This window comes from Lolium perenne, chromosome 2 (genome assembly GCF_019359855.2).
Source record: "Lolium perenne isolate Kyuss_39 chromosome 2, Kyuss_2.0, whole genome shotgun sequence".
In the NCBI taxonomy this organism is placed as follows: Eukaryota; Viridiplantae; Streptophyta; class Magnoliopsida; order Poales; family Poaceae; genus Lolium; species Lolium perenne.
Genome location: NC_067245.2, coordinates 315,255,421 through 315,265,265, shown reverse-complemented (window position 1 = coordinate 315,265,265; position 9,845 = coordinate 315,255,421). Strand labels below are relative to the sequence as shown.

The window sequence follows — 9,845 nt, the reverse complement described above, 5'->3', positions numbered from 1 at the left end:
AAAATAATTAGGCAGCACATGGACATGCAGGAGCCGGCACATCGTGATTACCATAGAACGTAAAACGACAAAAATTAAAAGGGAAATGACTTCACGCTAGCGCTCTACACCGGGGAAGATCGACCGCACACGCGGTCGAGTGCCAGAGAGGGTATCCGGCTACATAGTGCTACCATATCACATGTCGCTCTGGTTTCTTGGCGAAACATGGGCAAGCTCCAACGAAAAAGCATATACCACTAAAAAGACAGAGCCACGCCCCCAAAAATCTCAGCAGATGAAACAGAACTTCCAAGTTTTAAGTTTCAAAGTTAATAACAACAATGTACGGTTAAAATCGGACCACACAAAGGACACTACTCTGAAGACATGTTACCATTAAACAACATACTGTAACAACAGCCCTGCCATGAGGCAATCAAACAGTCGGAGGCAAGGAACTAAAGCGAAGAGCGGAGGTTCCAAAGTTCCTTCACCAGCCGCATCACCGCGTGATTTCGCTACTGAAGTCCAATTTCAATCCAGATCGTCGCTTCTCAAGTCCAATTTTAATGCCGATACGAGTGCTCTACATGCTCGAGCGTACTCCTAGACAAACACGTCAGTGCATGGCCAATGAATACAACAAAGTATGGGAAACAAAATGCCAATGTAACTCTGCCACAGCTCACCTTCACCAGTATCAGAGCCGCTGTTTGCTCATAGCAGGAATTGGATAGATCCATCTTCATAGTTCTGTAGGTATAAGCATCATCCAAAGCCTTGTCTTGTTCACTCATATGCACCCAGCAAAGGCTCCTCTTTGCATACAAGGTAGAATCATCAGGCTCAATCTGCATTGCCTGCAGACATCAAATGATGCCGCATTAGCACCAAAGATAAAATTAGCTGTATTCAAATCAAACCAAAGCATTTTCTTGTCTAGAGACTACATACATAAGCATTGACCAAATAGGGTATACCTCTGATTCACAAGAATCGGATATAAGGCATAACAGTTTGTACACGGAGATAATCTAGCAACAATATATAAATTAAGCAACTGTTCCATAGTTCTGAGAATTTTGGCCTCATAGGCCAGAAAGGGGTTCATCAGCAAGTAAAGTGCACAGCAGAACTTGTGAAGAAGTATATGATGCAAGACTATACCTTGGTATAGAGAGCCAACGCACCAGCATAACTATTTTCCTCAAATGCAGCATCCCCTTGTATTTTCAAAGCAAAACCATCATTTTCCTCGAATTCAGCATCCCCTTGCTCTTTCAAAGCACATCCATCATTTGAATTGAGGAGAGGAACCTAAATAAAATGAACAACTTAAATTCAAACAGAATATAAAATGCAAATTTACTCTTGAATTTACAAAGTTCGCATGTTGAATTATTACATCATTGCCTCCAGGGGATGTAAGAGGGGAAAGAATCTTAACGCAGTCCTTAAATCCTTTCGTTGCAGCAATTTTCGCTGCTGTTCTACCGAACTGTTCAAAAGGATATCAAGGGTAAATCTCACAAATAAACAAGGGCGAGATTATGCAATGAAAATTTATGTTAATAAAAGAAAAATGTGGCGAAGGCATTTATACTCATGTCACTATGAGACTCAAAATATGACGAATTATAGGGGATTGTGCAGTGCATGTATTACTGTAGCAAAGTACAAATGAATTTTTTTCGATAAAGGGAATATATTAATATCAGAAGATACCAATTAACGCACCACCCTAATGGCAGTATGGATGCACACAGCCAAAACAGAGAAAAGCAAACTAAGAAATAAAAGTCCCGCCACTGTATCCCAGGCCTAGCAAGACAACACGTGAAATACAGACTCTCCAAAAGCAACGCCTCCAAGAATGGAACACCGTCGTCGCCCGATCAAAGATCTCAGGTTTTCACCCTGAAGATAGTTCCCGCTCTCAAAACATTGCCTCCAACAAGGTCATTGCCAGGCACAACCAGTTAAGGCGAGACCTTGGGTTTTCACCCTGAAAGGTAGGACTCTGAACTTCACCTTTGCTGTCGCCCCCACTTTCAAACCATTGCTGCGAATCCCGAAACACCAAGCAAGCTCCTCAACATCGCGAAGAGTTGAACCTTCTTTAGCTAATCCCCCAATCCCGCCTTGATGATATTCTCTGCTTCTGACTTCACCATGGACCAAAAGTCTCTTGATGTCAACACAGAATAGAGCTTCACGCCGCTTCCTCCGGAACCAAACGGTCGGAATAAAAGCATGGGTGCGCGCGATCGAATACCACCCGATCATGTGAACTCCAGGCAAAAGATGCATTGTTACATTCGCTGTCGTAGCCTTCCGAAACTCATCATTCCGGCTAGATGAAGAAAGATCGGCATCCAGAACGTCTTCATCTTCGCGAAAGAAGAACCCTAGGACCACCACCATGAAAGCTTTGGGGTAAAATGGCCCACGCCGCCGCCATGGCTGGGAACCACGGTCCATCTTCCTCCTCCAACCCGGCCGGTGGAGGCCGGCAGCCATCAGGATAGCGGCTATGCACGCCCACGACACGGAGATGGCCTCCGCCTCGCGACCATGTACCTTGCCACACAGATGAATATATATGTCTAGACTAAATGGGTGTATGTGTAGTCAGGTGCATGAATGCTTAAACCAGCCTCTTTCAATCAATTTTTTATTTTTCTTTTGTGGCAAGGAGAGATCCTGTCAACTCCAGTATTAGATAGAACATTTGTGAGAGATCAGATATAGGCCTTCATTGTGGGCCATTTTACCCCAAAGTTCACTGAGTTATGAAAGAACTCTACTAATTATGACAGAGTTTCACACTTTCACAGTACCTTATTTCGTAAGTGGCACTTCCCATCTTCTATCCTACTCCGTATTATCTAGCCCAATCAGAACTGCCCAAAACTCTCAGTTAAACAGTACAGCACATTTCTTGTGGACTCAAAAATCAATATTGGTCCTTAGCAGGCTAGTGAATTTCTTTCCTTCGAAGTAACAGCCTTCGGCCCTTTTCATGGACCAAAATTCATTTAAACATGAATACTATACATAAAACAGGCTAGTAAAGCAATGTTTTACGAAACCTAATTAACCCCAAATAGCAACATGTGGCAATATTTAAGGTCTTACTCAAATGGCCTGAATTTACATGTGTTCTTAGCCACTCTCTTATAACATTCTAAAAATCTAAGCAGCTAAATTAGCAATCCATAGCCAGTTCAGAGGATAAACAAGAGTGACAAGTAACAATTCAAGTAGCAGTACGGAAACTCACTTCATCAGGAATATTTGCATCAGCGCCAGCATCCAACAAACACTTCATGCAGTCAGTGAAGCCATAAGATGCAGCTATTATTAATGGTGTTACAGGCCTACCAGCATTGACATCAGCACCAGCCTGAAACATGGAATGTGTATAATATAGAATGCTGAAGATAGTGTTTCTAAACAATGCAACAGTTTCCCTTCGCAAAAAACTTTCTATGGTAGGAGCTCTGAAGCGACAAGGGCACTGCACCTTAATAAGTAGCTCCGCGCAATTCAGTGAAGAAGAGAAGATAGCCATCGATAGTGGTGTATAGAATAACTGCGTAACACTGTTAGGCTGGAGAGAAAGAAAAGATTACTTGCTGATAAACAATGACGAGAAGAGTACTAGAGATAAATAAATTATCAAAGTTTGATATGCAACATTTAGCAAAACATGGAAATTTTAAACGAAAATAGTTTGCACACCATAAAAATGATTTTTTTCGATAATATAAAAATAAAAATGGGAACAACAATACTATCATCTTTGATTTTGTTAACTGTATCATCTTATATACTGTATATTAATAAGTAATAAGAGACTCCTTTCAGTCCAGCACAATTTTGATTTTCGGTATAATCAGCACAATCAAAACTCTAACCGGGGGAAAACATAGCTGGTATGTGGAGTCCAGCTGATTAACAGTAACATAATTTCCCGTTTGCCATCTAGAAGATGCCAGAAGGCTGATTATTCAATACTAGAGTCCAACCGACTTACATAAGAAAGACTAAATTTCCATTTTAGCAGGACACAGGAGGCAGATTGTTATCAATCCAAACAAACTGATAGCTTAAGAACCGTAATTGGAGACGGAAGAGTATGTACAGGAAAGGTTGATTAGTTGATGTCAGCTAGCTCCTTAACCGGATAAAGTTCAGATCTACGATTTAGATTTCATATGACAGGAATATGCAAATAGTATTATAGGGTGTGTGCCGATTCTGAACCACTAAATTTACCTGCTGATAAAATATAAAAGGCTGGAAATGTAAATTCTATTATAGTGTACCAAATCAATTAGAAGGGGATATCAAGTTTGCACTAGCGAGAAATGCGTCACACAACCACTTTCAGTTTTGAGACAAAATAAACTATGCAAATCTAAATAAAAAGGTGTGCATAGTTCTCAATTCGCTCCGCCTATATATCAAATGTCTAAGTTCACTTTATGATAGCAATGATAAAATACTACTCCCTTCATTTCAAATTTACTAACTCAGCTTTGTCTAGATACATATATATTTATAAACTAAAATGCGTTTATCTAGATAAAGTTGAGTCAATTAATTTGGAACAGAGGAAGTAGTGGCTAAGATATATATGTAGCTCATGCAGATACACAGGGATAACTAGTTGGTATACCGAAAACTGGATCAAATAAACAATCAAACAGCACAGCACAGCACCTAAGCTTCGTAGACGCTAACGTCAGAGTAAACCCGCACATAACATACCCAGTACCGATACATGAATGCCAGTAAAGTAAGCAGTTCTATGGATAAGGTGGGAAGAAGTGAGGAGGACAGGTGAGCACCATCACACACGGGTACAGTTGATTAAACTATAGTTCGTCTCACCGTGCAACAACAACAACATTAAAGTCTTTTTCCTAAGTTTGGGTAGATTAGATATAAAACCCAGCAGAATAGTCCGGTCTCACCATGACTTACCTTAATGTGAATACGCAGAGAATCATGGTTTAACCATGCTATCATCTAGCGCAGTCATCAAGATTCTAATAAATTTTAATCAAGGGAAGATCTAATGGTAAATGAGCAAATGATACATGATAAAAGAAGTAGAACACAAAGAGACATAAGAGATAAGAGCGGACAGTAAAACAGAAGTCCTGGCTCAGCTGAGTCAAGGAAGTATAACAGCACCATTCCACCTTAGCAGGACCAAATTGTTGGACTAGGCAGGGTTGGGAAAGGGGAGACATATAAGAACACTGCTAAGCCCAGCCGTATAAATACAGTCATGAAATCTCAGCTATATTGAAGGGAATATTACACTGTACACAGAACATATAATATTAATCAGAAATAGCAAACCAAAGATGGGAAAAAAAGAATTATTACATCTGCCTGATGCCTCAACAACAATTCCAACATTCTCACATTTCCTTTATGAGCAGCAATGTGTAGTGGTGTTCCATTTTCACATATAGGGTCAACATATGCTCCCCTGGACAATAATAACTCTGCTATTTCACAGGTATCTGGATGGAATAAATGAAAATGCTCAGTCACATTACCATCAAGGATACACCAAAAATAATATGAAAAGATAGCTTATTACCTCGGGTGTTAGCTGCCCATAACTTGGCTGACTTTGGGTCGGTATGTGTGCCTAGATGAATAACTTGGTAGCTTATTATGTGCCAATATGGGTAGGATAGCTAAGGAAACTGGAAAAACTTCAGACATACTGTCCTTTTTTGCAGGTAGCATTTATGATTAGATTCATATTATTAGCCGCGGTCTTTGTCCATTGAAATTAGAAAGCCGACATGCCTTTTTTAATAAACAAAATATTTAATGGTAAAATACAACCACCCATGGCCAAGTGCCTAATATTTCAAAAGCAAATATCAATGGGACATCTCTACAAACCTAAGCTAAACTAAATATGAAAACAATACAATATGTAAGCAAACCGGAGAGCACAAGCTAGAGTGCTCGCGAGGTGCGAAATACTACCCGCCTTCCGCTGCTCCGGCGATGGCCTCCACACCGGCCAGCCATGGCCTCCACTCCCCCTCCCCCCATCGATCGACGGTGAGCTCTCCCCGTGTGGCCACGGGGACCGGTGGCGTGGCTGGGCTCAGATTCAGAAGACTCCCCAGTTCTTACCGTGATGTGCTCACGGGGAAGCAACCAGCGGCACAAGCAGATGTGCCGGGGAGCTCTTGAGACCGTCGGGAGCCACGTTCAGAGGTCCACCGCAACGAGCCAGGGGCCATCGACGAGCTGGACGCCTCTTGGGAGGATCCAAAGCATGAGCAGTGGAAACACGCGAGCGGCTGTCACGGAGGAAAGAAGGTTGCTGCGGCGAAAGCGGTACGCACGTGGCGTGATGGCGGCACCATCAAAGTTTGACGACCTCTACCTCCTATGCACCTAGCCGGGGCATCGATCAGCAAACTACCTCACTGGCCATGTGTGCTTGTGGTGCGGCGAAGTTGGGCACATGTCGGAGGGACTGCCTCCAGCACCTCCAGCCCAAGCCACGCACTCCCTCGGAGAAGAGTAATGAACCAATGACAAAGAAACAGCTCGGCGAGGATTTCCCTAGAACACCAATCATGGGTGGTCTCTTGAGCGCCAGGAAGTGCAAGCAACTGTGGCCTACGCACCGTGCACTCATCGAATGGGTGGTCATGACATGGCAGGTGCGCAGCGTGCCCAGGGCCGCATGAACACGCAGGCGTAGTCGTAGCCAAAAACGCGTGCGACGGCAGGGGTGCGCACATGGTAGGTGGGGAACACGCTACGACAGTGACACGACAATGGTAATCGTTGTGCCCCACCGGCTCAACACTGTGATGCTGGTGGACGACACACCCAGGATCCACCCTTCTATGAGGCCCTGCCTTCGTGGACGGTGTGTGTCATCAGCACAGTGCTGTGCGGCGCTAGCAGTGGTGACAGGTACATGGCTTCGATTCTGTCGGTGGTGAATGCTGCTGTTGATGCCGCGAGGCCACATCGGGACCGTAACACACATGTGGCTAGGTGTGTTTCATTGGCCCTGCGAAACTAGTCGCCGCGGCTGTTGAGCTCACCAGGCGCCCAACACATGCTATGTGCATCTTCCCACACATGACGAAAGTGGAAGCGGAAGAAGATACACTCGGCTTGACCTTGCTCGCTACAATCGATGGCTTATGCAGGACCGTGAGCATGGAGGTTGTGGCGCCCGCACTCACGGATTCCTACAGCCTGGTGCCTGAAGAGGAATTCTCGGTACATCGCCACAGGAGGGAGGAGCTTGTAATCTTGTTCCCCGCACCGGAGTCCAGGAGTTGGTGTATGCCGATGAGGTTCTTCATATTCTATACTTCCGCCTATGGCTCAGGCCACGGTTGTGGCAATCGGGGGCATATGCATGCGGCCTTTGCGTGCATACAGTTATCGAGGGAGTGTCGGCCACAACCTGGAGCCTTGCGGCGGCCGAGGCAATCTTGGAGTGGGCGACATAGGTGGAACATCTTCATCCTCTCACCCGGAATCGCGCAGACATCAGCATCTTCCGCCTCACGACATGGTGCCTCAATTGGCCATCGATTGTGAAGGAGGTGGATCGACTTTCACATGGTGGAACCTGACTATCCCCCATTGGCGACCACCATGGTCACTTCTAGGGATCGCGAAGGCGATGGACCGAGCGTACCTGGCGGTAGTACCCTTCCTTGCCGGGGGGAGGGGGTCACTCGCGGACGGCGGCTGAGGAGGCACCGATGTTGGGGAAGATCACGCACCGACGAGCCAGGGTGGAAGGAGTCAAGGTGGAATCCATAGTAGACAAGTTTCTGGAACAGTGGATACAAGGAACAAGAATCATGGCTGCCAAAAAATATGGAACGACGAGGTGGCCAACCTACCTCGCGTGTAAATATGGCCCAATGTGTTACGGACATACATGGTCTGTAACATGCAATGCCTTAATGGTCACGCACGTCGTACGATCGTGAAGAGTGTCATGGACACAACATGTGTATCGATTGTTTGTACGCTGGAGACTAAACTTGTTGTAACCCAGTCGATTGTAATGGAAACCGGCCCTAAGCATGGACTTCGATGCGTACTTCTGTTTATCAGCTGTTGATACGAGGGGTGGGATCATCGTAGCATGGATTAATAGTCTAGTGCAGCTCGATAGCGCCCACGTTGACGTTTACAGTGTCACGGTCGGCTAGAGTGAGCCTAGTTGGGGGAGCACTAGGGTGGTGGATGAATTGTGTCTATGGCCCCCAGGAAGATGATGATAAGATCACCTTCATTGACTTGCTTCGGGTCATCCGGTCATCCCGCCCAGGATCGCGGGTCCTTTGCGGAGATTTCAACTTGATGTACCGAGAGGAGCACAAGAACAACGGTAAATCTGAACCGTACGATGATGGGAAGGTTCGTGCGCTTCCTGAACAGCTGCGAACTCAAGGAGATTTATCTCCATGGGAGGCGGTACACTTAGTCAAATGAGAGGGAGGGCCTGACCCTTGTGAGGCTTCCCATGGTGTTTTTAACGATGGATTGGGAGGAACTCTTCAACATTTGTTCCCTATGCTGCCTCGCGAAGGTCATGGCCAACCGTCTCATGCTTGACTTCACTATGCAAGCCGGGGGGGGAGCGCTTCCAATTCGAACGCTAGTGGTGGAAATGGGACAGCTTTAGAGAGGTGGTGAATGCCGATTAAGGAGAGATAGATGGATACCCAGACTCGCTTCGACGGCTCTCAACCAAACTAAAGGGCACGATAGGCTGACTCAAGAGCTGGCGCCACAAAAAGGTTTGGAGTGTAAAACAACAGTTGATGATAGCACGTGAGGTGATCCTGCGGCTCGATATCACAATGGAATCCATGGGGCTTACGTCTAGAGAGTGCAACATTCGAGCGCATCTCAAACAGACCTACCTAGGGTTGTCTTTGCTAGAGCGTACTATGGCCCATCTGCATGCCAAGATCACATGGTTGAGCGGCAATATTTGGACGCATCTCAAACGGACGTACATAGGGTGTTGTGAAGACAACTTTCCTTCACCAGCATGCCTCACATAGATGGTAGAAGAAACATCATTTATATCTTAGAGGTTGACGGCGCTGTCATTTTACCATGCGGCCATGGCTGAAGCATCCTATAACCATTGACAGAGCATCCTAGGTACATCACAATACAGAGAGAACTCACTAGACCTAGATTTCCTAGGTACTCACTGAGAGGACCCGCCGGGAGCTTGAGGCAACATTCATCGAGGAGGAGATATTGGAAGTGATGAGGTGCCTACTTTCAGGGAAGGCGTCGAGACCGGATGTGTTCACGACTAAGTTCCTCCAAGGGTGTTGGGACCATGAAGAGTGACTTCATGGCTTCTTTCAACAAACTCTTCAGGATGTGCGGGAACTGGTTCCACAACTTGATCCAAGCTTTATTGATCTTGGTGCCGAAGTGACTAGATGTGGTCGTACTGGGCGACTACCGCCATATTGGCTTGATCCACATATTCACGAAACTGGTAGCCAAGACCCTAACTCTGAGGTTGGCACCAAGGATGGAGTCGTTGTTGGATAGGAAAAAATGTGCTTTCATTCGAAACTGATGCATCCTTGACAACTTCATGTTGGTACGACAGACGACAAGGCTCCTCCATAGACTGAAAGAGCCGAGGGTGTTGCTTAAGCTAGAAATTTCACAAGCCTTCGACTACATGCCGTGGAGATTCCTCTTCTAGATACTGTACAGATGGGGTTCGAAACAAGGTTTAGGGAGCTGGTTGCCATCCTCCTATACACGTCTAGCATTAGGGCGGTGCTGCATGG

At 45.5% G+C, this 9,845-nt stretch overlaps 1 protein-coding gene across 1 annotated transcript; it reads right to left on the bottom strand.

The window, feature by feature from the left end:
• Positions 1-516: 516 nt before the first annotated feature.
• On the bottom strand, positions 517-3,556 carry LOC139835883 (uncharacterized). Its single transcript, XM_071825780.1, has 7 exons — positions 3,509-3,556; positions 3,266-3,388; positions 1,388-1,480; positions 1,150-1,299; positions 963-1,016; positions 672-842; positions 517-588 (listed from the first exon to the last, which is right to left on the bottom strand). The coding sequence occupies exons 1-7, from the start codon at positions 3,554-3,556 to the stop codon at positions 517-519; spliced, it is 711 nt and encodes a 236-aa protein (XP_071681881.1).
• Between the last annotated feature and the right edge of the window lie 6,289 nt (positions 3,557-9,845).